At 42.5% G+C, this 27895-nt stretch overlaps 1 protein-coding gene across 2 annotated transcripts in view; it reads right to left on the minus strand.

The window, feature by feature from the left end:
• B4GALNT4 (beta-1,4-N-acetyl-galactosaminyltransferase 4) overlaps nucleotides 1–25672 on the minus strand; it is a 153271-nt gene extending 127599 nt beyond the window's left edge. The window contains exon 1 of one of the 2 annotated variants that reach the window (XM_033928835.1): nucleotides 25603–25672. Coding sequence is in view for 1 of the 2 variants with exons in the window: in XM_033928834.1 (XP_033784725.1) it covers nucleotides 24198–24342 (145 nt within the window). In the remaining variant the exon portion in view is untranslated. Of the gene's footprint in view, nucleotides 1–24197; nucleotides 24996–25602 lie in introns of those variants that run through there. The other variant, XM_033928834.1, reaches the window with a different exon arrangement.
• Nucleotides 25673–27895: the final 2223 nt, after the last annotated feature.

Here is a 27895-nt window from a genome sequence, read left to right on the forward strand (position 1 = left end):
GCTTACTAAGGGGTCCTTTTACCAAGCTGAGGTAAGCATTAGTAGTACTGCTACTATTTATCACTTATGTAGTGCTGAAAGGCATACTCAGCACCGTACATTTTGACATCTGACAGTCCCTGCTCATGAGAGCTTACAATCTAACTTTGACAGTCAGACATGACATAAAGGGTTAAGGATGCAGAACTAAAGGTGAGAGGAGTTAGGAGTTGAAAGTACGTGCTAACCACCACTTGAAGAGGCTTACCATGGGACGTGTTAAGGCAGCGGTCTCAAACTCAAGCCCTTTGCAGGGCCACATTTTGGATGAGGTAAAACTCTTTATAGTTGATAAATCTTTCCTTTTGGCTAAGTCTTAATAATAATATTGTCATTTATAGCTAAAGAGACAGATGATCAAGAAACTTGTTATTTTACCTTTGTGATTATGATAAACATACCGAGGGCCTCAAAATAGGACCTGGCGGGCCGCATGTGGCCCCCGGGCCACAAGTTTGAGACTACTGTGTTAAGGTGTCCCATGGTGATTTTGCACTCTGTACATACACACCACACGTTAAAAAAAATATTTTATTTTTTACAGAAGGGGTGTCTCTGAGGGGTGAAGAGGGGACATTTCTACTCAAATAGTGATAGATTAACTGATTAGTACCTGATTAGCACGTGAGCCCTTAAGAGCATAAGAATTGCCGCTGCTGGGTCAGACCAGTGGCCCATCATGCCCAGCAGTCTACTCCCACGGTGGCCCTAAGGTCAAAGACCAGTGCCCTAACTGAGACCAGCCCTACCTGTGTACATTCCGGTTCACCAGGAAGGTGTTTCCCCTATAACAGCCTCTGGAAGAGCGTTCTGGTTTTCCACCACTCTCTGAGTGAAGAAGAACTTCCTTACATTCGTACAGAATCTATCCCCTTTCAACTTTAGAGAGTGTCCATCTCGTTCTCTCTACCTTGGAGAGGGTGAACAACCTGTCCTTATCTACAAAGTCTATTCCCTTCATTATCTTGAATGTTTCGATCATGTCCCCTCCCCTCTCAATCTCCTATAAGTTTTTAAAAAAAATAAATAAGTCTAAATCCCCATTTCAGAAAGCCAGTATATGCACAAACCAAAATGTATGCAAAATAGCAAGGCACTATGGACGAGTCTTGGGCAAGTCCACAGAAACCAATTCCCCATTTCAGAAGGGGACTAAATGTTTGTGTCCAAAAAGATTTGATGGGAACCAGTTGCTACTGAGAAGCACTCCACTAGATGGATCAGGGGAGGTTGCCTTTTTAATTCCCCAGTGGTTTTTGTCACCCCTGCCCTCCCCTCACCCAAATGCCAGTCTAGCAAAGAAACTGACCACTTGACAGCATCAGGATAACAACCGGTTATGTTTCCAAGGTTGCAAAGATATAATCAGTTAAGTTCTGGCACACAACCGGTTGTGTTGTCATTGCTTTGAAACCTGCATGCCCATTTCTCCTGTATTTTAGGAGAAGCTCTATATCAGCAGATTCTGTTCCCAAATACAGGTGAATCCTGAGATACAGTGACCTGCATATCCCAATAACTACTTTTACAACCTCTGCATAGTTTTCCTTGGCATAACTCGAATGAGTTGGAATAGTGTAGCCCGAGAGCTTGTCTTGACGGGCGTAGGGTATCACGATGATGGGACAAAAGCGTGCCAGACTTCAGCGTGCCGACATTGCAGCACCAATTCGGCGCAAGACATCAGCACGCCGCCTAAAAAGTGACTTTTAAAGAGCTCTGATAGGGGGTATGGGAGGGAACCCCCCCCACTTTACTTCAGACTGTTCGGGCTGCCGTTAAGTTTACTCTATAATGGAGGGTTCCAACCCCCGCAAACCCCCCCACCCCAACAGCAGCGCGAAGAGTATGAAATAAACTGCTGGGGGGTTCCCCACTCACACCCCGTGTCAGAGCTCTTTAAAAGTCACTTTTTAGGGGGCGCGTTGGTGTCTTGCGCCGAATTGTCGGCGCGCTGAAGTCTCGTGCACAAATGACTATGAACCGGGTAACACAGGGCTGGGAGGCCCATGTGACGCCTGTTGGGACAAGTTAGGATGAGAGGTAGGTAGGTAAGATGGGGCAGGAGAGTCTTCGTGCCAAGAATCCGCAAGGGGATTGGTGCAGGAGTGTAAGAGACAGCGTGGGGGTGAGGCTATAAAGCCAGGACCTTGGAGGGCACGGCTCTTTCCAGGTCCTCCAGGCCGGCTTTTTCCCACCTGCCCGTGTTTTGGGGCTTGTGATGGGAGCTCCGGAGGGCGGATCTCCCGAGCTACTGCATGCTGGGGCTCATCCAGCGATGATCGGTGGGCTGGCTGGGCATGGTGACCCAGTTAAAAGGACATGTGGTCATGCCACCCCTCAGACTCTTGTTGTATGTTGCAAGGTCAAAGGCAATATCCTGCAATGTACACCTAGTAGCTTGGGAGGAGCTTGTTGATGTGGTTACTTTATGAATAAGTTAATTGATGTTAATATATTAAATGTTAAGTAATTTGTTATGGTTATTCAATAAATAGAGCTGCTGCTATTTTTCCATATTGGAGTGTGTGTTGAATTATTAGTTAGTGGGTAACGAGCAAAAGGGTTGAGGGCGGCAATAGGGACTTTCCAGATCCTGCTGTTACTACAACTTTGTTCAATCAGAGGTTCTATAAACAGCATCACAGAAAAAAAAGAGTAATAAAGTATATTAATAATATAATTAGAACAATATAAAGGATGAAAGGATCATCCTTATAAACTTTTCATAGCTCAATTAGCAATTTTTCCAGTCAAATGGACAAGGAGAAAAGAGCAGTGAAAAGGAACAGATCTCATGAAAGGAGCTTTTAAGCTGAACTGCACATGAGTTTAGAGACGGCTTCTGCCACTGAGGTCAAGAATAAGGAAGGACAGACAGCAAGCCGCCTAATAGAAGAGATTGATACGACAAGAAGTATGTTCCAGTGATTTTGCATTAGATATGGAGTATTATCATTATATAAGGAGAGTGGTAGAGAGAAGGCAAAGCATCAATAGGGACAGAATCGGATTAGTTAAAAACAGCCAAACCAGCCATTATAAACAAACATTAGCTCTCAAATATCTATCCACACAAATGTCCACACAATAGCTCAGTATGAGTTACAGGCTTCTGGCAGGATCTAGCAGCCCTTTCATGAATACAAGAGATTCTCACGCCTCAATGAAAATAAAACTCCTCATAAGAAAAAAAAGGATCAAAAATATTAAACCAACATCAAAACATTTTCCTACTTCTGCTTTTTACTTACAAAAGTGTATGTAGACATATAAATATGTGTATAGATTTCACAGTGTATTTCTGTATGCACCACCTTCAAGGGCTAATGAGGTCAATGATCTCCGATCACAACATACCAGGGTTCAAATATTCAGGATATCCACAATGAATATGCAAGAGATACATATAAACGCACTGCCTCCAGCAGCGGAGGAATAGCCTAATGGTGCAGTGGGCTTTGACCTTGGAATACTAGGTTCAATTTCCACTACAGCCCCTTGTGACCTTGGGCAAGTCGCCTAACCCGCATTGCCCCAGGCACAAAACCCCTCCCCCTCCCTTTTTACCAAGCCACAGTAGAGGTTTCTACCGCAGCCCGGAGTGCTGAATGCTCCGAAGCTCATAGAATTCCTATGAGTGTCAGAGCAACATCGGAGCATTTAGCGCTCTGGGCCGCGGTAGAAACCTCTACTGCGGCGTATAAAACAGGGCCTAAGTGCCAATAGTCTGCACTTACTGCGTGAAGTTTAGCAGCCATTTTGGACCATATAAAAGTCGGTGCTGTATATTGCACGAAACTGCATATCAATCTGGATATTCAATGCCAGAGCCCTGACATGGCCTAACCTTGACTATCAGGAATACCTCTCCACTTCTCAAAATCTTTTAGTTATACCATCATTAAAATCAATAAATACTTTACGTACTGCCCCTTCACTTTGGAATCTACTGCCTATAAATCTCCGCAACAAATTAGATATAAAACCATTTAAAATAGCATTAAAAACATTTCTATTCCGAGACGCCTTTTGTTAAATTGCCACTTTTCTTTCTTTTCAATTTTTTACCTAATCTACTGTTTTAGCCTTTATGACTTATCTATCCTATACTTATTGTAGTTCCTCCCCATCTGCCCTATTTTTGCAGTATGTTTGAGTAAGTCATTTGTTTTCCCTGTTTTAATATGTTTAATTTGTTTTTGTGTAATTTTATTATGTTAACCGCTTAGAAGTTGGATTAAGCGGTCAAACAAATTTTTAATAAACTTGAAACTAAAAAAACACTCACTATCACCAACTGAATATTAACCCCCATATATATATGTATATATATATGGCAACCATACCTGAATCATTTCTGCATATGCACAGCTTGTTCAATGCATAAATCAAATGATCCAACTAAAAGCTAATCAATGTACTAACCCCCTCCCCCCCTTTTGCAAAAGCGTAGTGTGTGTGTGTGTGTGTGGAGTGGGGGGCTTTGTGTTGGCCACGGCGGTAACATCTCCTAGGAATTCTATGAGCGTTGGAGCTGTTACCGCCGCCGCCAGCACTAAAATCCACACTAAGCTTTTGTAAAATGGGGGTACGTTAGTCCAATAAAAACAGTATTAATATACAGAAATAAAACAAAAGGAATAAAAGTATCCCTTCTAGAAGCAAATCATGGCTCCAAGCTTTAATTTCAGCTCTGATGTAAACCCTGATAAATTTTCCACCAAGGGGAACGTAGGTTTTCTGAAATATAACATAAACCCAAGTGGCTATGGGATAGGTATGATATGGTGGTAACTATGATAAAATCCCTGTACTCCTCATCCTCTTCCCTTGTGGTATATTTACTTTTGGTTTCTATCGTCATATGCACCTGCACATTTTGTTTTGCCAGCAAACATAATAAACCCACAGTAAGACAGCCAAGTGCCCGGCAGTAAGTCAATGCATTGGCAAGAGAAAGACTGTATCTCAATTCCCTATTCAAATTATGTCTCAGGCCTAAAAGACCTGTGTGCTCTGGAGGCAGCATTCACGGGAAGAAAAAGACTGTCAGCTGTCATAATCCAGGTGTACAACTGGCAACTGGCCTTGCTCCAAAAGGTTTGTCTTTTAGTCGCCAAAAGTCAATCCAATGATTGGTTTACAGGGACATGATTTACCATTAGAACTGTGATTAGTGAATGATATTTTAAAATTTTACAAGCAATAAAAAGTGTTCCTTTTTAGAACAGTGTTTATATACATTAGATTACTTACATTTTATATGTGTGTTTGCTCTGTTACTTGTAAGGGTGGAGGGGCATTTTCGATAGGACATTTTGGGAAAGACGTCCAGAAATCCAGTAGAGAAAATGTCCATTCTCAAAACAGCAAGACTCCTATCTTTTTTAATTTTTTAAATGACCTATGTAAACCTTTTGGTATATCTATCTTTGTTGGACATTCTCGAATATAAATACATCTAAATGAAAAACGCACAAAAGGAAGTTTTGCAGACCTCAAAGCAGCCAGCATTCTTAGCAAACTTTCACAGAGAGCTGAGCACAGCAGAGGGGTACTCTAGGGGGAACTGCAGTGACTGTCACATTTCAAAATCCCAGGCACACATCACTATAAACTGCTTACATTGTATGGTGAGCCCTCTCGCTAGCTGGGGTCTGCAAAGCCAATAGTAGCAACACCCCACTAGGTGGCACTATACTGACTTAGGCATGCTTCCCAAATAGGGGACAGCCCTACAGTAGAGAGTTGCGCGGGGACAGAAATCCCACTCGTCCCTGCGAGGAATCACCTCTGTCCCCCCATTGCACTGCTCTCTCAAGGGGACCATCAAGCCTTAGGTAATCTGAAAAGCTGCCATGTATTTACAGTACACAAATCTAGGGATGGTGGGGGGATTGGGGGGTTAAGATGAAAACAGGCAATAAACAATACTACTCCTACTAATCAAAGACTTACTTCGACGGAGCTTGTGCTTTTTTTTATGGAGTCCTGGTGACATATTTGAAGGATGCATGGTATATTCTGGGAAGAGTTGCTGAACTGATTCTATTTTAACAATGAACAGGGCACAGCTGAAAAACACTATATTTTTTCACATAGAGATTTAAAATAAAGTAATACTTTTCAGTAAAATGAACCAAAACTGAAAGATTTTGAAAGGAGATGGTGGTAATTTCAGGTATATGATTTTTGGTCCCACAAATTAGAGAAATAATGTCTATAAATAAAAATTTGTGCAGAGTTTGTTAATATTATTTCAGCCTTGTAAGGTGTAGCAGAGAATTCAGAAGCAACTTTGTACCTGAACAAGATTACAAAAATTAAACCAGGTTTGATTTTAAAGCTGAAGTATGAATCTCTGTTTCAATCGCAGCTTCAGGAAAAATACTGGGTCAGACCAATGGTCCATCTAGCCCAGAAACCCAGATAGTAGCAACATCCCATGCTACCGATCCCACGGGCAGGCAGTGGCTTCCCCCATGGCTATAATAAACATTTATGTTGCACAAAATAAAGCATTTGTGTGCTTGTTTTGACACACTGATTTCTTATATGCTTATTTTTCTAAACTAATTAAGTTTCAAGTTTATTTCGTATTTGATAAAATTGCTTTTTTTCAAAGATTACAAAGCGATGAACAATAAATAATTTTCAAATAAGGGAGACATACAATATAGAGATAGACGGACGTACACTTCGTAGGGAAATCAGGGAAGAACTACAATTTGATATAGGAAAGAGAACAAATAAGGATAAAATAATAGGAGTTATGTTATATTAGATCAGTACTTGCCCACTTCAATTGGGAATAGTAACTCGGTTTAAAAGACTAATTAATTAAAAGCGTCTCTATACAAGAAACTTTTTAGTTTTGATTTAAATTTTTTCTTCTCTTACCTGAGCATGGCCAACGTACATTGGTACTTTTGTATCAGTGCACAGTACCTTCTAAAATATTGTGTACAATTCTGGAGATCACACCTTCAAAAAGATATAAACAGTCCAGAGGAAGACTACTAAAATGGTTAGTGGTCTTTAGCATAAGGCGTACGGAGACAGAGTTTAAATCTCAATCTCAAAACAGTATAACGGAACCTCACCTACAGCGGATGAGGTCCGCTTGTCCAGGCTGTGCACCTTTATAAACATACAGAAAATCATCGCATATAACGGACTTTCAGATATAACAGACAACAAATTTGGTCCCCAGAGCTGCTTTTAGTTGTAATTTTCTTCAGCTATAACGGACATGCAGGCTCCGCCTAGAAGGCGCGTGGCATGCCGGTGATATAGTATCAAAATGCAGCCCAGAAGAAAATGACAGAGTATTTTTCTTTCCAGTACAGTACAACATAATGCTTTAGAGCATCTTTTAGTGTTCTGGGTTTGCAAACATTTCATGCCAAACCAATGTTCTTATGAGTTTTGTGCAGTCACTGTTGTTCATTGATTAAACGTTGTTTCAAGTTGAACTAAATAAAGTTTTTTAAAAATGCAACTCTGGATATAACGGACTCTGGATATAACAGATCGTTTTTCCAGGTCCCTTGAAGTCCGTTATAACGAGATTATACTGTATGCATACTTTGGAAGAAAAGCAGAAGAGGGGAGATATGATAACGATGATGTATAAATTTGTATGAGGCGAGTCTTTTTTAACTGAGAAGCAGCTCTGGAATGAGGGGGCATAGGATGTTGATGTACAGCACTGCGCACATCTAGCAGCGCTATAGAAATGATAAATAGTGGTAGTAGTAAGGTGAAAGGGGATAGATTCAGAAGTAACCTCAGGACATGCTTGGAATGGTGGTGGAAACAAAGAGTGTATCTAAATTCAAGACCGCTTGGGACAAGTACATTGGATCTCTAAGGGAGAGGAGGGGATGGCACGGTTGGGCAGCCTAGATAGGTCAATGGTCTTTTATCTGCCTTCATTTGTCTATGTTTCACACCGTGGTGCATTTTAAGCATTCTGCTGTGCAAAAGATACTATTCAAAATGTATTCAAACATTTCACTGAACTGTACAATATGCTATGCACTTTCAACCTGAAAGAACACTAATAGAAATGTTCAAAAAAATAAAATTAAGAACATGAAATTGCCTTAGTAAGGCCCATTCTAGGTTAAATAGAGCTCACCTACGATGCCCATCATAGAAGCAGAGCTGATTGAAATACTTCTAGATGAAAAATCAAACTGTTTCAATGATACGAACGGAATTTGAAGAAAAGGTCTAAATAAGCTCCTGAAAGACCAAGGGATAAATTTATTCAAAGGTACAGATTGCTGGAAGGCTATAAGAAAATGTCAGTGTGTTTCAATACCTCTCGGAACACTGTCAGACCATTATTATAAAATAGAAACCGTTTGGCACCACCAATAAATACTGCCTCAGTTAGGCCGGCCCTCCATAACCAGTAGGCATATGTTAAGTAAACTGCTAAGACAAGTCCCTGTGAGGCCTAACATTACATTAAAAGAACTACAGGCAAAATAGCGGAAACAATTATAAAAAATAAAATTATGGAATACATAGATAAATATGATTTACCCCCTTTAAGGTGCACTAAGCTTTTTAGCGCGTGGAAAATATTAGCACGCGCTAAACGCTAACACGTGCATGTTATCCTATGGACACATTAGCAATTAGTGTACGCATTCATTTAGCGCATGCTAAACGCGCATTAAAACGCTTAGCGCACCTTAGCAAAAGAGGGCCTTAATGGGACAGAGTCAGCATGGGTTCAGCCAAGGGAGGTCTTGCCTCACCAATTTGTTTGACATCTCTGAAGGTGGATAAAGGTGAGTCCGTTTATGTAGTGTATCTAGATTTTCAGAAAGCTTTGACAAATTTCGTCATGAGAGGCTCAAGTTTCAAGTTTATTTAGGACTTGATTATACACTTCCCCCTCCCCATTTGCGGTTTCTGCACTCGCGATTTCACATAATCGCGATTTTTTTTCTGGGGAGGGTGAAAATTTTTAAAAAACATATTTTTTACCTTCCTGCCGCCTTCCCGGCCTTACCTGGTGGTCTAGCGAGCTTTTGGGGCAGGAGCAATCTTCCTACGCTCTTGCCCCGTGCAGATCGCCATGAGGAAATGGCTGTAGGGAGTTCCCGTCGTAGTCTCGAGAGACTACGGGAACTCACAGCAGCCATTTCCTCATGGCGATCTGCACGGGGCAGGAGCGTAGGAAGATCGCTCCTGCCCCGAAAGCCCTCTAGACCACCAGGTAAGACCGGGAAGGCGGCAGGGAGATGGGGGTGGGTCAGAGCCGGATAATCGCGGTTTTTCGCCATTCGCAGTCCGGCTCTGCCCGTATCCCCCCGCGAATAACGAGGGAGAAGTGTACTGCTTCTATAAACAAAGCGGTTTCCAATTTATACAAAGGGCCTGTTTTACAAAGCTGCGCAGTAACGGCCTCGAAGCCCATAGAGATTTAAAGGGCTTCGGGGCTGTTGCCGCGCAGCTTTGTAAAACAGGCCCAAGGTATTAAAAAAATATATAAAATAAAGGAAACAAATTCACAGTTACAGTACAGACATAGCATGATACATATGGGCAGATGGGGAGGATACATTGCTGAGAAAATTAAAGAGTCATAAGATAGATGGATTAGGAATTATCAGACAGAAAATACAGGGTAGGGATAAATGACCATTTTTTCTCAATGGAAGAGGGTAAATACAACTACTACCACTATTAATTATTTCTGTAGTGCTTACCAGATGTATGCAGCGCTGTATAGAGTCACAAAGAAGACAGTTTCTGCTTAAAGGAGCTTACAATCTAAACAGACAAGACAGACAAACAGGATGCCATGGAGTTCCACAGGGAGCTGTACTGGGATCAGTGCTATTTAACTTATTTATAAATGATCTGGAAATTGGAACGATGAGTGTGGAGATTAAATTTGCAGATGACACTAAACTGTTCAAAGTTATTAAAATGCATGCAGACTGTGAAAAAAATGCAGGCAGGCCACAGGAAATTGGAAGACTGGGCATCCAAATGACAGATGAAATATAATGTGGACAAATGTAAAGTGATGCACATTGGGAAGAATAAACCAAATCATAGTTAATAGATGCTAGGGTCCACCTTGGGGATTAGCGCCCAAGAAAAAGATCTGGGTGTCGTCGTCACCAAAAAAGCAAACAAAATGCTAGGAATTATTAGAAAAAGGATGGTAAACAAGACTAAGAATGTTTTAATGCCTCTGTATCGCTCCATGGTGTGACCTCACTTTGAGTATTGCATTCAGTTCTGGATGCACTGGGAAGGGGATTGGCTGCCATTCTGAAGAGGCGGGCCTGCCAGTAGGAGGGAGTGGACATTCCTTTTGCCAGATTTCTACAACAAGGTATGAGGAGGGGGGTGGGTGGGGGGTTTGAGGGGGTGTGCTTCAGTTGGGGGGGTTCTAACCTGACGCCCCCCCCAGCCCAGCAGACCACTAGGGCCTTCTCTTGGGGACTTGGTGGGGTAGTGGGAGGGGTTGGAAGGGGGGGCCTTGGTATTGGGGGGAGTATGGTGGTATGAGGGGAGTCCAGATTTTAGACTGGCAGGAGTGTGGGGGGGGTGATCCAGATGGCTAAGGCAGGAGGGAGTAGCCATCCCTCCTGCTGATTTTTTTCTTAAGTTGTTAGGGAAAGGTGCCATTGTCACAGGGGATTGGGGGGTGTTGGGTGGCTGAGGCAGGAGGGAGTGGGCAACCTTCCTGTTTCTCTTTTTTTAGGGACTGTCATTGGCGGGGGTGGCCCAACTACATGTGCCATTAAAATAAAAAGGACAAAAATAGTCTTCCTGCCCCGAACAACTAAGTGGCAGGAGGCTACTTTGGGGCTTTCCCTGCCACTCAGCTGTTTGAGCTTCCCCTGCAGGATCTGTACATATGTTAAAGTAGCTTTTCTTACGGCTGGTGGGGTGGAATTACAGCTGACCTCTGCAAAACTAATTTGCATGCAAAGTTGGCTGAACATAAATTGCCGTTTTAAAACTGGACAAAAAAATAGGCTCACATGGCATTAATGATGATTTTTAGTGCATCCGGGCCAAGGACAGAAGGAGAGTGCAAAGTATAGTCAGATCCTGAAGGAAATATGAAAAAGGGCCTGCAAAATTTAGAGGAATGGTCTAATGCCTGGCAACTAAAATTCAATGCAAAGAAATGCAGAGTAATGCATTTGGGGATTAATAATCGGAAGGAACCGTATATGCTGGGAGGAGAGAAGCTGATATGCACGGACGGGAAGAGGGACCTTGGGGTGATAGTGTCCGAAGATCTAAAGGCGAAAAAACAGTGTGACAAGGCAGTGGCTGTTGCCAGAAGGATGCTGGGCTGTATAAAGAGAGGCGTAGTCAGTAGAAGGAAGAAGGTGTTGATGTCCCTGTACAGGTCATTGGTAAGGCCCCACTTAGAGTATTGTGTTCAGTTTTGGAGACCGACGAAAATGATAGGAGGCTTGCGCCAGAAGACGTATGAGGAGAGACTGGAAGCCCTGAATATGTATACCCTAGAATACTTGAAGGGTATTAACATAGAACAAAATCTTTTCCAGAGAAAGGAAAATAGTAAAACCAGAGGACATAATTTGAGGTTGAGGGGTGGTAGATTCAGGTCTTTATCTGCTGTCATCTACTATGTTACTATGAAATCTAGTTTCTGTCTGACACAGACCTCCCACTAGGCAGATGATTTACCTCTCAGCAGGACAAAAAAGAAAAAGCTACAACTGACTTGGCAAGAATGTTCTTGAATTGACCAGTTAAAGTCCAGACCTGAAAACTTGCACTCCACAAACAATGCCCAGTCTACTTTAAAAAGCTTGAACTACTATGTCCATAAGAATGGGTAAAAACTTTTGCATCCATCTGTGCAGAGTTAGAAGACACAGGGTCATTATTGTTGTAAAAGCAATATCCCCTAAGTATTGGTTCAAGGGGTGTGAAAATTTATGCAATAATCTCTCGTTTCCTATCTTTAATTACTTTTTGAATACTTGTATGATTGTTCTTTCATATTGAAAGTGAAGAGTATAAAGGTACAAACTTGAACTGTAAGCCTTCTACGAACAGGGAAGTGCCTGCTGAGATACTACTTAAAAACTGTAAGCTAAATCCAGCACAAGATGGCCGCTTCGGCCCTGATTCTATAAAGGGCGCCTAAGTCACGCCTAAAGTTAGGCGTGCTTTAGGTACCCAATCTAAGTGGCTATATTTGCTAAATCCACCTGTTTCAAGAATGATCTCATTGGAGCAATCTTTAGTGAGAAACATAAAGCTGTTTTTTTCATGTGCTGTGCTTCAGTTAATGGATCTTTTCCTCTAATTAGCAAATACCATTACTGTTTGCCCAGAAAAATAGAAGGTCTTGTATGCAATATCTTTGTATTGATGTGCTCTGTTTATGTGGTAGCTTATTAAATATATTTTGAGCTTAATAAAGCAAAAATAGAAAGCCAGAGAGCTATTTAGCAGATTGCACTAAGCAAGTCCAAACTGTGCCTAAGTTCCGTTCTTAGAACTCAGTCAGGTCTATCTGAAGCCTAAACTAGGCTCAAAAGTAGACTTCCTTACAATACCTATAAGACCTAGTTTTATAACTGCTGTGTTGTAGTTTGCTAGCTCACACTGGTTAAACCTACAGCCTTCTACCCTAATGTTGCTGGTTTGAATCCCAGTCACTCTGTCTGATGGAAGAGAAATAAATAAAAGCATGAAACAGATCCAACTCCCAGTATTACAACTATAATGAAAAACAGCATAAAATCACAATTCTAATAGCAAAATAATAAAATATAACATTAAGGACATTGTTTGGACGCCTAAATCTCACTTAAGTTTCAAGTTTATTTATGGCTTGATAAACCGACCGTCACATGTATCTGGACGGTTTACAATATTAAAAATTAGAAAAATCTAATAAAATTTAGGATTTAATTAAGATAAAATAAGAGGAGGGTAAAACTATGACAAATTAAAACTTATTAGAAATGAAAGGTACTGGGGGATAGGAAAGTTTTAATTACAATATGTAAAGAAAAATAAGAGGAAGGATTCTACAAAGGACACTTAAGTTAGGCACCTAAATGGCGTCGAACTTTAGACACATTTTACAGAATCAGGGCCTTAGTGTTTAGCAGAAAGCCTACGATGTCACTGATGGGTCAATCGCGCACGAGACAAAGATGCGCCGACAATGCCGCCCAGACAATCACGTGCAGGAAGTCAGCACGCTGGATTTAAACAATATTTTAAAGTGCTCCTGGGGGGGGTGGGGGGGGTTAGAACTGTTGTCGCGCCCGTTGGGGGGGGAACCCCCCCTACAGAAGAAACTGTAATTTTTTCCTATAAAAGAGATAAAAAGGCTGTTTCTTCTATAATGGGGTGTTCCCTCCCAACACCCCCCCACAACAGGAGCGCCAACAGTTCTCCCCCACACCCCTCGGAGTGTTTTAAAATACTGTTTAAATCCAGTGCGCTGACATCCTGCACGCAATTGTCGGCGCGTCTTTGTCTCGCATGCTTTTGTCTATGTACCGCTATGTCATGTGACTTAACCAGCTATCCATGAAATTTAAAGGTCTGGTCAGCTAAGTTTAGCTGCCAAATCAGGCCGTTTAATAGCTGGTCTATCTTTGACAGCTATAAACGGAGCCAGCCAGCATTTAATATCAGTTAGCAACTAAGGCCCCAATTCTAGAAAAAGTGTCTGCTGTTAGGTGCCTGGATCAGGGCACTTAGTCAATCTAGGCATCTAATGTAATTTTTTTTAATTGGTTCAATTGGCACTGTTAATTGAACTGCGCCATTAAGAACCAATTTTTCAAAACACCCTGTGATATTTTTCCGAGACCTAACTTTAAATGACATGCAGTAGGTGCAGTTTCTACTATAGGTGCTGTTTACAGAATCAGGCCCTAAGTTTATAGCGGCTAAAAATAGACCAGATATTCAATGTTGGTCATTAGAAACAGCCCGGCATTGAATATCCAGGCTCAGTACCGACCACAGGAGTCAGTTGAACTAACTCCCGTGGTCTGAATATTGGATTCCCCTGGGTGTTTCTTATAGATTTTTAAGATGCTGCTCATAATGTATGGTTCTCCAAATATTTTTTACCACACATGTGCGTCAACACTTGAAAGGTATTAACGTAGAACAAAATCTTTTCCAGAGAAAGGAAAATGGTAAAACCAGAGGGCATAATTGAGGTTGAGGGGTGGTAGACTCAAGAATAATGGTAGGAAATTCATCTTTAATTGATGCATGGAATGCGCTCCCGAGGGAGGTGGTGGAGAGGAAAAAGGTGACGGAGTTCAAAGAAGCGTGGGATGAACACAGAGGATCTAGAATCAGAAAATAATAGTAAATATTGAAGAACTAAGGCCAGTACTGGGCAGACTTGCACAGTCTGTGTTCGTGTATGGCCGTTTGGGGGAGGATGGGCTGGGGAGGGCTTCAATGGCTGGGAGGGTGTAGATGGGCTGGAGTGAGTTTTGACGGACACTTCAGTGGTTGGAACCTAAGAACAGTACCGGGCAGAGCTTTGGATTCTTGCCCAGAAATAGATAAGAGGAAAAAGAAAAAAAACGCAACAAATTTTTAGATTGAATCAGGTTGGGCAGACTAGATCTGCCATCATCTACTATGTTACTAACACGACATTACTAAATATTGTTCATTTTAAATATATTATCAAACAACCTTTTTCTGTTGTTAAAGCCATTACATTCACAGGAGTAATGTTACATGGGGAAAAAAAGGTGAAAGTATCTATATTCAGCTCATGACACAAGTTGTAAAACAGCACTAATGTTGCTCAGTCCTCATCACTGATATTCCCAACCATGAGCACCTTGTTCATCTAATAAACTGGTACAAACCTCTTACTAAAATGTCAGAATATTTTCTTTTCTTTTTTTTGATCTGATGTGTGCATGTTTCTCACTCCGTTGCTTTGGCTCTGTTTCCAGCCTGAAGAGAAATGTAATGGACTCATTATTTAAACCAAAGCAACTTTGAGTTAAATTAGGCAGAGAAAGATAATTAACCACTTGTAAAAGATAAGAAAGATCCATTTTGTCAGTAACATAATGCAGATTGTTCTTGTCAGTCAGCTGGAAAAACCTGTGAGCGTATAACAAAGACCCTCGTTTGCCACGATTAGAACTCATTCAAGATGCCTCTTGAAAGTTCCATTATATTTTAATATGATTGCTGTGTATCATATGCCGACAATACTGTATATGTGCTGATTTATCTGATATATACATTTTATGTAATTATGTAGATATATATACATAATGACTTGTACATATAAGAATTTGCCTCCGCTGGGTCAGACCAGAGGTCCATCGCGCCCAGCGGTCCGCTCCCACGGTGGCCCATCAGGTCCATGACCTGTGAAGTGATCTTTTGTCTAGAACCTGTTCTTCCCTAATCCTTTATATCCTTCAAACCCCTTTTCTTTTTATCTATACTCTTTCTTTATCCTTTATCTCTAACTTTCAATCCCTTATCCTTCAGGAATTTATCCAGTCCCTCTTTGAAACCCCATAATGTAGTCTGACCTATTACACCCTCCGGAAGCGCATTCCAGGTATCCACCACCCTCTGTGTGAAGAAGAATTTCCTAGCATTGGTTCTAAACCTGTCCCCTTTCAATTTCTCCGGATGTCCTCTTGTTCTTGTAGTTCCCAGTATGCTAAAGAACCTGTCCCTCTCCACCCTCTCTATGCCTTTCATAATCTTGTATGTCTCTATCATGTCTCCTCTGAGTCTCCGTTTTCTCCAGGGAGAAGAGCCCAAGTTTCTCTAACCTCTCAGCGTATGAAAGATTTTCCATACCCTTTATCATTCGTGTGGCTCTTCTCTGGACCCTCTCAAGTATCGCCATATCTATTTCTTGTCTTATTTAATACCTGTATTTGTATTTATTGTTTTGTATATATGATTTGTTTCTTGTTTTATTTAATACTAGTATTTTAGCCCGTTACATTAACGGGTGCTAGAGTAGACGTCTATTTTGGGGTTGTTTTTTTTCTTTGTCTCTTTCTCTTTGGATGCTGTCTGTCTGTCATTCTTTCTGTTTGTTTCTCTCCCTGGCCCCCTGTCTATCTTTCTTTCTGTCTCTGTATTTCTCTGTTGTGCCATGCCTGTCTGTCTCTCAGTGGCCCCCTTCCTATGTCCATACTGTCCCATCCTATGTCCTTAGTGCCCTCAGTGCCTCCTATGTCCAGAGGTTGTGGTAAGAGCAGATAGCATAGCTGGTTTTAAGAAAGGTTTGGACAATTTCCTGAAAATAAAGTCCATAGTCTGTTATTGAGAAAGACTTGCCCTGGATCGGTAGCATGGAATGTTGCTAATGTTTGGGATTCTGGAATCTTGTTACTCCCTGGGATTCCGGAATCTTGCTATTCTTTGAGATTCTGTATGGAATGTTACCACTCTTGGCCTAGCACTGAATGTCCATGTCTAATTTAACCAGCAATAGCACAATAAAAAAAACCATTGATCATTGCCAGCTGAATATTGACCAGACAGTATCTAAAACCTCTTCTCCCTCAATCTATCTGCTCGTCCCATGCTTTCTTGGAAGTTTGATACTGGCCTGGTATCCACCACCTGTACCATAAAACAAAGTCTCCTTTTCTATAAAAACTAAATGCAATTTTAATTCTCTACCTCATCAATAGCAAAAGATCCTAGAAGAGGTGTCCTAAATAACACTTCTTTTAGAGAGGTTTCCAAATGAGCAGAGACATATTATCATCTCTCTTTCTCCAGAATACCCAAGCCTCACAAATTCAAGTTAATTTGATGCTAAAGTTGAAAGGGGATAGATTCCGTACAAACGTAAGGAAGTTCTTCTTCACCCAGAGTGGTAGAAAACTGGAACTCTCTTCCGGAGGCTGATATAGGGGAAAACACTCTTCAGGGATTCAAGGCAAAGTTAGACAAGTTCCTGCTGAACCGGAACATACGTAGGTAAGGCTAGTCTCAGTTATGGTCTTTGACCTAAGGGCCGCCGCGTGAGTGGGCACAATGGCCACCTGGTCTGACCCAGCAGCGGCAATTCTTATGCTCTTATGTAACATAATACATTTGAAATACTAGAATTAGGGCGCCAGGTAGAGTTTTAAGAACATCTACTGTAACAAGTATCTCTATAACATGTCAGGTAGTATAAACAAATTTAGCCACATGAAAATTAACAAATCATAGGTTCCTACAATGCGTAGAATAGCATTTGCCAATATTTCAAGATTGTTAGCTGGCCTATACTGTTGAATACTTGCAAACCCCAAATTTATGTTTGACACTCGATCACTTTGAAATTCTGTTCCTGAAACATCAAATCCTATATGTGGAATTTAATTTTATACTCATATGTTTTATTAACATTTGATATACCACTTAAGCATATTACAGATCTAAGCAGTTTACAATAAAATACAGGTACTTAGAGCTTCCCTATCTGTCCCGAAGGCTCACAATCGAGTTAAAGTACCTGAGTAAACAATTATTAAAATAGTAAAGATATAACAAAATTCCAAGAATTGTGAGAGAAAGGAACAATTCAAATAAGAAAAAAAGAAAAAAGATGAAAAGAAAAGAATAAAATTAAAATATACAAATAAGTTTAAGAGATTGGAGATTGAGCAAAATAAATTCAAATCTGGTGCTAAATCCAGTCATCAGTCCGGTCCAATAGAGCTCCACATGTGCAAGGAAGGATCAACACAGAGAAGTGATGGTGGGCTGTGGGGCCGTCCCTGCCAGAGGTGAAGGAATCAACAGCTGCAATCTGGGCCCAAGAGCAGAAGGCAAAGAAACCAGGAAGAAGAGGCAGGCCACGAAAGGTCATTCGACACTGTCACCAACCCACTGCACACCATCCAGGCAGGCCCCACCGATGCAAGCCAACAACACAGCCTCCGTCAATTGTCCTTGGTCCTGGCCCGCCAGAAAAGTGGTGCACAACAATCTCCGGCACAAGAAGGAAGGAGCCAACAGTGTAGCCATCAGGTACAACGCACGAAAGGGAAGCTGCGGTCCCCAAGAACCACTCCATCTCAGTACCCGATGCAAGCGGCGGCATCCACAGCGCAGCCAACAAGCAGAAGATGAGAAGAGAGAGCGCAGGGCAGAACTGGGCCCAAACAAAGCAGCCGCTCCACTCAGTCACAACCTCAGCATCCAAAAGAGAGAAAAGAAGAGCTGTGATCCTGCAACGATCCTCAGCCATCACCAAACGCAGGTAGGAAAGGCCTCGGCTAAAGATTAACAGTTCAAGATCTTTAGGCTCTATAATGGTCCTACATTCAAAGATATTAGTGATTTTCTGACTATCCCAGGCTCATATGGCTAGGAAATACAGCCAGAAAGAACTGTCTCTACCAGAGAGAGCACAAATCAAAGATTTTCCAACAAAATTCTTCCTGGGGCTAGCTGAGTCTTTCTTTATATATCTCATGCTTTGGGTACACTGACCTGTGGCTTTGTCTTGTGCCTTGCCTTTTGATCACCAGATGCACATTCAGTCCCTCGACTCCTTTCTACTGTTCTCTCCTCTAATCTTTCAAGCTTCTCTTCTGCATTCCAGGCCTCTAATGTTCAACAGACCCATTCCAAAAACACCAGCAGTACAATTTTCAAAGCCTGTAATCAACACAGCCGTGATAAGCACATTATACTTAAAACTGAACTTTTTCCCTAAAAAACAGGCAAAAAGTTTGGTTTCAAGTATAATGAGGGGGGTTACAACCCCCCAAACCCCCCACAACGCCAGCGCGATGTCTGTTAAGTAAAATAGGGGGGTTCCCCACCAACACCCCCCGTCGGAACCCTTTAAAATAGTGCTTTTCTTCGGCGCGCCGTCAACCTTGCGCTCAGTTGTGTGCGCTCAGTTGTCGGCGCGCTGTTGTCTCGCGCAATTTTGTCTATGAACCGTACATTTCAGGCCGCAGATCATTGTTAACTGTTTATCCCCCAATTTCACCATTATTATTTGGAGTTCCCCAAGGTTTTATTCAGACCCTGGGAATGCATGTGGATTTTGATGATGATGATGATATTCAGCTATTAGTACCCAACGATTCCTAAGAGACTAACCCCTTCTTTTACTAAGTGCGCTTTGCTTTTTAGCGCGCAGTAGATATTAGCGCATGCTAAACACACACTAAATGCTAACGCGTGCATGTTATCCTATGGACGCATTAGCAGTTAGCGCACACGATTAAGCACGCTAAATGCACGTTAAAACGCTTAGCGCACCTTAGTAAAAGAGGGCCTACGTCCCAACTGGTTCTGAATCAGAAGATAACATAAATTATATGATGGTTGAATGATCGCGGGCAGTTCTTGAATTCCTCTAAATGTGAAACTCTTGGTAATCAAATCCCATATCCCATTTCTCTACACAATACAATTAGGTCTCTGGGTGTTATTTGGGACTTGAATTTGGCATTTTCCTATCATATCTCTTAAGATCACCCAACACTCCTTCTAAGACTGTGCAAAATCTGGTCTCTTAAATGATTGCGACTAATATTTTGATTTACTCATTTGTCATTAGTAGGAACAACTATTGTAACTTTACTTGCTGCTTATAGGGTGCCCTCAACATCAACAGAAAAGACTTCAATTGATTCAACATAGTTTTGTGTGTCTCCTTTATGGGGCCAAGAGGATTGACTAAAGAAACTACACTAGTTACCTGGTGAGCCAAAATATTGATTCTGGCTCACCAGGCTTACAATACTGGAGTTCCTGTTTAATTGCTTGTCTTTCTTCTACCTTATTAGACACCATGTACTTTGGCCAATCTTTATAGAATTCCTTTTCATAAACCACTGTAGCTGGATGCCTCTCATAGCATATATAATTGACCTTTTTTTCTTTTTCAACCAGTAGACACAAGAGAAACTCACACTTGAATTTTGTCTCCCCACCGGTTAGAGGATGTAAACTTAAAAAATATCATCAACATCTTTTTTTGTATCAGGCAGCATTATGGGGTAAAGATTTGGAAAAATTGCTTTTGCTTACTAATAAAGTCAAACCTCGGTTTGCGAGTGTTCTGCAAGACGAGCAAAACACTCAGCAAACTTTTGACTCGCAAACCGAGTGATTTGGGAGCACACACCCCCCCCCGATAACCGGCATCACTCCCCCCCACTTGCGCGAACCGGCCCCCCGCCTGAACAATTTAAACCTACCCTCCCTCCCCCCCGTCTGGCACCGGCACGCAGGCACAGATGCATGCTCAAGGCAGGCAGAAGCCGGAAGATCTAGGCACTGGCACGATCTGTGCCTGCGTGCTGGTGCCAGAAGTGGGGGTGGGGGGGGGGTAGGTTTAAGTTGTTCAGGCGGGGGGGGGGGCCGGTTCACGCGGGGTTGGGGCAGTTTACGCGGAGGGGGGTCTTTGCGAGCGGGGGGGGGGGAGGAGCAGCGCTGCTTGCCTCGGGGGGGGGGAGGGGGGGAACATATCAAAGCAAGTTTCCATTATTTCCTATGGGGAAACTCGCTTTGATAAACGAACATTTTGGATTACGAGCATGCTCCTGGAACGGATTATGCTCGTAATCCAAGGTACCACTGTACTTATGCGGAATTTAGGAGACACCTAAAAACATATTTGTTCTTGAAGCATTTAGGTAGCTGATTTGCAAAATCTTATACAACAACTGATCTTTAAAGGTTTTTAGTTACTAGTTTTTAAATTTGCCACTTGGCAAATTAGTTTTTAAAACCGGTAATAGGCCGGAAAAGCTCCGCCGCAAGATCAAAGCCGTGGGGCTGCGGCCACGTGGCCTGCCCGGTCGAACGGATGGAAGAAATTTTTATTTTTTTATTTTTTGAAAAACAAGAAAAGACGACGAAAATCAGCGATTAAGAGAAAAATAACCCAAAACCGTGGACTTTAGAAGGCACAAGTGAACGAACTTCATGCAGAGAGTCGAAGACGGACTTCTCGGCTCCGCGGAAAAGTAAGAACTGAGGAGACGCGCCTGCGCTGGGCGGGAAGGCACTCCCGCATCCGCGGTGCGGGCGACTCGAAACTTCGAGTTTCTTCAAGCAAGACTGCTTGTAAGGCGTCCGCATCGGGGCTCCGTTGGATCATGTCACCCATTAGTGAGAATACCTGCCTACTTGTCCTGGGATAACACCCTATTCAGGCTCTCGATATGTGTAAACAGGTGGCTTTACCAGTCTTGATTACTTCATCCTGGGATTTTTTGTTTTTTTTAAGAATATTTTTATTGAGAATGGCAAACGGCTCATGCAAAAATGTACACTCATCAAAAGAGCAATACCTCCAAGCTGGCTGTAAAATCTCTAACATTAGGAGACAATTCAACAAACAGCAAAAAGAATAAAAGCTTCCAATGTTGTGTAATACCACTCACAAGTTTCAATTAGTCACTTTTCTCTGCACTGCAATATTAATTCTCTCTGTTCAGCTTTTTAACAAACCTGCTTTTCAAAACTGAAATTTAAGGGGGTAATATTCAGCCCATTCAGCCGTTGTCAATCGCATGTCAATCACCTGACAGTGCCGGTTACAGAAATGCGCCTCTGGCAAAGGTAGGCCAGGGTTTTCTTTGCCTACATTTCTGGCAGCTACCTTAGATGTGAATCGCGCCTCTGTCGGCACTTAGGTTGCCTTACGCCACTTTTGTCATTAGCCGCACCCACAGTGGCATTAGGCGGCCTAAAGCACCTATGGAGATGGGTTCATAGACATAATCGCGGAAGACAAAGGCGCGCGCCGACAAATGAGCGCAAGACGGGAGGCGCGCACCAAAGAAAATTACTGTTTTTAGGGGCTCCGACGGGGGGGTTTTGTTGGGGAGCCCCCCCACTTTACTTAATACAGATCACGGCAGCATTGTGGGGGGTTTGGGGGGTTGTAACCCCCCACATTTTACTGGAAACTTAACTTTTTCCCTAAAAACAGGGAAAAAGTGAAGTTTTCAGTAAAATGTGGGGGGTTACAACCCCCCAAACCCCCCCACAACGCCCCCACAATGCGGCGTGATCTGTATTAAGTAAAGTGGGGGGGCTCCCCAACAAAACCCCCCCGTCGGAGCCCCTAAAAACAGTAATTTTCTTCAGCGTGCGCCTCCGCGCTGCGCTCAATTGTCTGCGCACGCCTTTGTCCCGGCGCGCTTTTGACCTGACACCATGGAGACGCGTCTCCGGCACAAATCTTTTTAGGCGCCTTGAAACTCAGTTAAAAACATCATTTAAACTATGTTTTTTGGGCTGAGCTTGGACTCCTACCAGCACCTAAAAACCCGGCGTCATTTAGAGAATCCCAAATATTCAGTGCCAGGGCACACACAGCTTCCAGCACTGAACACCTGAGTATGCGTGCAAAACTGAAGGTTAACCGAGCACTGGCCTTCCGTCAGGCTGGTCTCCATTTAACTCAGTACATGCAGTTCAGACAGCTTCTTTGCGCCAGGTAACAAACTGAATATCGCCACTAATTAGTGCTGGTTCCATCCTCAGACTGCCCCTAGGAAATGGCCGCTTAGTGGAAATATTCAACAGCACTACCTGGTTAATGGCGGCTGAATATCAGCAGCTGACCAGACATGAGATTTAATGGGACAGGAGCCTAGCCTGAATATTAACCTCTAGGCCCCGATTCTATAAATGATGCCTAAAGATAGGTGTCTAGATTGGCATGCCTAACCAATCTAGGCACCTAACTTAATTATTTAAGAAGCTTAATCAGTACCCATAATTAAAAATTAGCACCTCGTAATTTACGTAAATTGCACTCAATTGAATGGTAGGCGCCTAGTTCAAGGCACCTACCAGAATGGAGGCATGGTTAGGGGCAGATCATGGGCATGTTTTTCATGTAGGCGCCTGTTTTGGACTTAAGTGCATTTATTTAGGCCAAGAAAACCCTGGCATAAATAGGCATTCTAACCACAGGCACATTCTATAAATGCCTAAGCTCACTTTAGACCAATGGTTCCCAACCCTTTCCTGGAGGACCACCAGGCCAATCGGGTTTTCAGGCTAGCCCTAATGAATATGCATGAGAGAGATTTGCATATAATGGAAGTCAGATATGTAAATCTGCTGCATGCATATTCATTTGGGCAATCCTGAAAACCCGATTGGCCTGGTGGTCCTCCAGGACAGGGTTGGGAACCACTGCTTTAGACCACCAAGTGTAATTCTATAAAGTGTGCCATATTACGTGCGCTAAATGCTAACGCATGTTAGTCTATGGTAGCGTTAGCGCGCGCATATATTTAGCATGCGCTAAAATGCATAGCGCACCTTAGTAAAACAGGGGGGTAAGTTTTAGGCGCCATGTATAGAATCGGGGCCTATGAGGGGCCGCTGAAAAGTTATCAGCCCAACCAAGAAGAGAATGATGTGGAGCCATGAAACTTACACGTTATTCTACACTTCGTTTCAATGAGGCAAATGCATCTAATAAATGGGCACAAGTTTAGGGAAACCAAGCCATTGTGACATCACTGATGAGATTGGCTCTTAGGCATTGGTGGAATGAGGCACTATGACATCACAATACAAGGGGCTGCTGAAAAGTTCTCAGGCCAACCAAGAAGAGAATGAATGAGGCGGAGCCATGAAACTTACAAGTTATTCCACATTTTACCTTGACACTTTTAATTTCAGTGATATGAAATGAAACGAAAACTATCAAGAAAAGTGTGGAATAACTTGTAAGTTTCTTCTTGGTTGGCCTGAGAATTTTTCAGCGGTCCCTCATAGGGTAAATTATTTTTAATTAGGACTAGCAAAAGGTTTTCCTTCTTTGCTCCTTACTAATAGAGATCGTTTTGGCTTCACCCAGCCCAGAACTCAACAGCATTCCATCAAGCATACTCTCCAAAATTAGTCTGTTTTCTCCCCTACACATAAAGCCACGATCTCTTGTAGTCATTCATGGCTGCTGTCCCCTTGAGCAACCTCATAACTTGCTGTGGCCAATCATCCTAAAAGCAGTAGTTATCCTTCCTCACATGATCTAATCTAATCTTTGGTTTATATACCGGGTCATCTCCCAGTGCTATCAGGTTTCTGTCAAGGAAGTATGGAATAAAGAATTTTTTTTAAAAAAAATCTACTTCTGAGTAGGTGCCCGTTACCTTTGCTGTATCCAAATCGAAGTGCTTTGCCCTGGCGGGTCAGGTTGATATGCAGATAGGTGAACCAGATGGCAAAGGTGAGAAGCACCAAGAGGAGCAAGAGTTTAAACTGCTTCTGTATCTTCTTCACCGGAAACAACAGCATCCTTGAGGCACCATTACCAACTCTTTAGAGGACTAACGTTAATCGGTAGCACCAATGCCCACTTCAGAACAGAAGGAAAAAAAAAAATGCCACCAAGTCTCAGGGATCCATTTCTGCACAGAACAATTGTTTCTTTGTTTTGATGCAACACAATTAAATCTTCAGAGTTTTCCAAACATATGCAGGTAGAAAAATTAAGTCTTGTATCACCTTTTTGATTCGTCCAATCAAATTAAAAAAAAAAAAAAATATATATATATATATATATATATAAATATCTACTATGAAAACGACTGTTTCATGTTGACTTTTTGACCATAAAAATATTATGGAAGAAAACAGTCAAAGGAACTAGTCAGGACTATTGAAATAATTTCCTTGGTCCAAATTTTATTTCAGTATTTCAATAATAAATTAATGCAAAATCAAAGAAACATTTTCAACACTAAATATCTAGTCGTGATTTTTAATTATATCGTATTGTTTTCTCTTTTTTTTTGGAAAAAAAAAAATCATTTGCTGCTCTAAAAAGTAGTTGCAAACGAGGCGACTGTTTCTTTTGTGGGTTGAAAGTTCCAGAAATGGGGTCAGCCAGTATTAGAGACAAAGGAGCTTTCTCTCGGTATTAGGTGTGAGGTGATGCAATGGCCACTCCACAGTCCCTGAGCAGAGAGACGACCCCACCCCCTCTCCCCCCCTCCCCAACTCCTGCGGTGCCCGCTCCACGGGACCCGACGCTTCCAGTTCTGGTGGAGCCAAAGCCTCGAGCTCGAGCAGCCAGGCGAGGCGGCAGCGGCGGCACATACAAAAGCCCCGCGCGCCAATAAGAGAGGGGGGCTCAGGGGCGCGAGCTCCGGCGCGCGCGACGCGGCAGCCGAGCCCGAACGACGGCACCAGCGCGGCGGGCTGCTTTCACGCGCGAACGAGCGCCACGAGATCCATAGCGTATGCTCATCAGCAAACAAGCGCTCGACTGTTGATGCTCCGGTGCAACGAATGGGGAGACAAGATGCACTTCTTGATTTAGTTCAGCCGAGAATCCCCCAATTGCAAAGAACAGTCTTGCAGGTTAACCATCAGTCTCCCCCCAGAGAAGGCACGAAAAAGGCTTTGAGGTGAAACCGGCTCCAGCTCGCTGCAGATTTGCAATCGCACCATTCAGGAACGTTCTAGGGGTTTTCGCACCCCATGAGTTCTTGTTATTTTCGCAATACTTTACGGTGCATTTTTTTTTTCCTTTCTTTCTTCCACGATACCTACCCAGCCATAAGAATCTTACGAGTCTCCCTCCCGGCCCGTGACGACGAAGATGCTACACCGTCACTACCACTCACCAGCTCAGCCTCAGCACGGCTAGAAGCAGCCAAAGCGCGGCGCATAGCAGCCTGAAACCACGTTGCCTTGCATCATCCAATCAGTGCTGCGACTGCGAACGGCTCGCCAATGACATCTCAGTAGGCGGTCCTATCGGAGATTAGGCGGTACCACGGCGTTTCATCTCCAAGCCAACGGGGCAATCGGATACCTTCTGGATTGTACCATTTGAGGAGGCTGCATTCGTTTAAGGGGTGTATATTATCGATGCCGCTTAATAGCTTCTTTTAAAACGTTACAAGCGCAGAATCCCTTTAAAGAATGATTTTGCAAATTCGGTGCGTTGTGAAAATCATCACTTCCTGGTTTTTTATCGGGCTGGGGATTGAAAAAGCATATGGTTGTTGGGCTTCCCAAACTCCGATATGTGGTGATGCGCAAAAGCTGCAAGGATGGTCCAAATTGGAGTCCGTGGAAAGGATGAAGTGATGCTCACAGACAGTGCCCTTGACCTTTGTGCAACGGGAAGCTCATGGGGCAGACGGAAGCGACAGGATTGCAGGTTCTCACGTTAAAGATCTGATGGAAGCTTCTTTGCTTCAAACTGGAGTGGAGGCTGAAAGTTACTTAACCTTTCATTGCCTCTGGTAAATGTTCCTCTCCTCCTGGCGCGGTTTTTCCGTTTGTGTGACAGTTTTGGATAAGTATTGTTTCTTTTGGACATGTTTTTCACTTTTTGGTATGGTTTTTGACTCTGTTTGTGATTTTGTGTGAGTTTTTTGAGGGGGTTTGGCTGGCAGGGTTTGGGTGGGGGTCTCTCTCAGGTTGCTTGTGTTGAGTTTCATTTACTCACTTTGATTGTCGATTGGTTTGATTTCTGCACCCACAGGGCGCTCGATGATGGTGTGCGGGTGGAGGCTTATGGCCTTGGCCCAGAAGTGAAGTGTCGGAGCTGTGCTCCTATCACTGAGGGTTCACACTGAGAGCGCCCTATAACATCATATAATGTGACATGTTCTTTGACATATTACACTATATTTGGTTTGCAAGTTGTGAGCCAAGTTAGGCACTTTGAGCTTCCCCCTCACAGACCTTGATGTGACTTGGTTGCCTTCCTTGTTTTTTCTAGTTTAGGATTTGTTTGGCAAATTAGGAGTGTGTTGTTGTTTGTCTGGTAAATATTCAGCAGGCAGCAGTAGATAACTTTTTAGCCCCAATACTCATATTCAGTGCCAGCCCTGAATATCTGGGATTATGTGGCCAACTAGCTCGTATAGAGTTAAGTACGAAATCCAGTACTTAACCTCCTAAGTGACACTGCATAAAGGATAGGACTGTGTTTTAAGGCTGCTTAAGCAGTTAAGTGGTGAATATCGCCATTTAACTGCATAAGAGCCAACTGTACCTGCTAAATAGCTGACTTTCAGTTTAGCAGTCGGTTAAGTGCACAAGCAATATAACTGGCCAGAATCCTCTCCTGGCCGCTTAATCACTTTACATATCGAGCCTATGGGGACAGGGAAATACCATGTAGTTGCTAGCTTCTTCCCAGAGTTCCTCATTGATGACCATTCTGCTGAGATTTACTATCTTAATACGACTAAAAACCAGAGAGTGAGATTTTTCAGGCAGCCTGTTTGAGGTATAAATCTGGAAAGATGTAAGGGATCCTTTTACAAAACTTGGAAGAAAGTGGCTTTACCTTGCCCTTACACAGATCTTTTCTGTACGCTAAGGCTATTTTTTACCATAGCCAGAAAATGACAGCTTTTTCGAATAACAAATAGTGCATGATCCCTTACCATCACCTATTTTGTAGGCAGTAAGGGCCAGATTCTTTAAACAGTGCTGCTCGGCTATTCGCCATTTTATAAAAAGACGCCACTATTGAAGAAATCTCAATATCGGATCTTACTTTAGAAAATATTGCTCAAATGACTGTTTCCAAACAATGGAGATTTAATTCTAGTCTTTTACATGAAGCGGAATTTAAAGATCACGTTATTACAGCTATTAAAGAGTTTTTTCAGTTTAATAATCGAAAAGATACTAACTGGATTATTACATGGGATGCATTCAAAGCATATATTCGAGGCATAATAATTTCACTTAACTCCAAAATTAGGAAATCACAAGCTGCAGAAATTCATGCTGTAGAATGTGACATTAAAAGAAAGGAACATGATCACCAACTGGATATTAACAACATTAACATCCTTCTTGACCTTTAAAAACTTCA

This window comes from Geotrypetes seraphini, chromosome 19, assembly GCF_902459505.1.
Source record: "Geotrypetes seraphini chromosome 19, aGeoSer1.1, whole genome shotgun sequence".
NCBI lineage: Eukaryota > Metazoa > Chordata > Amphibia > Gymnophiona > Dermophiidae > Geotrypetes > Geotrypetes seraphini.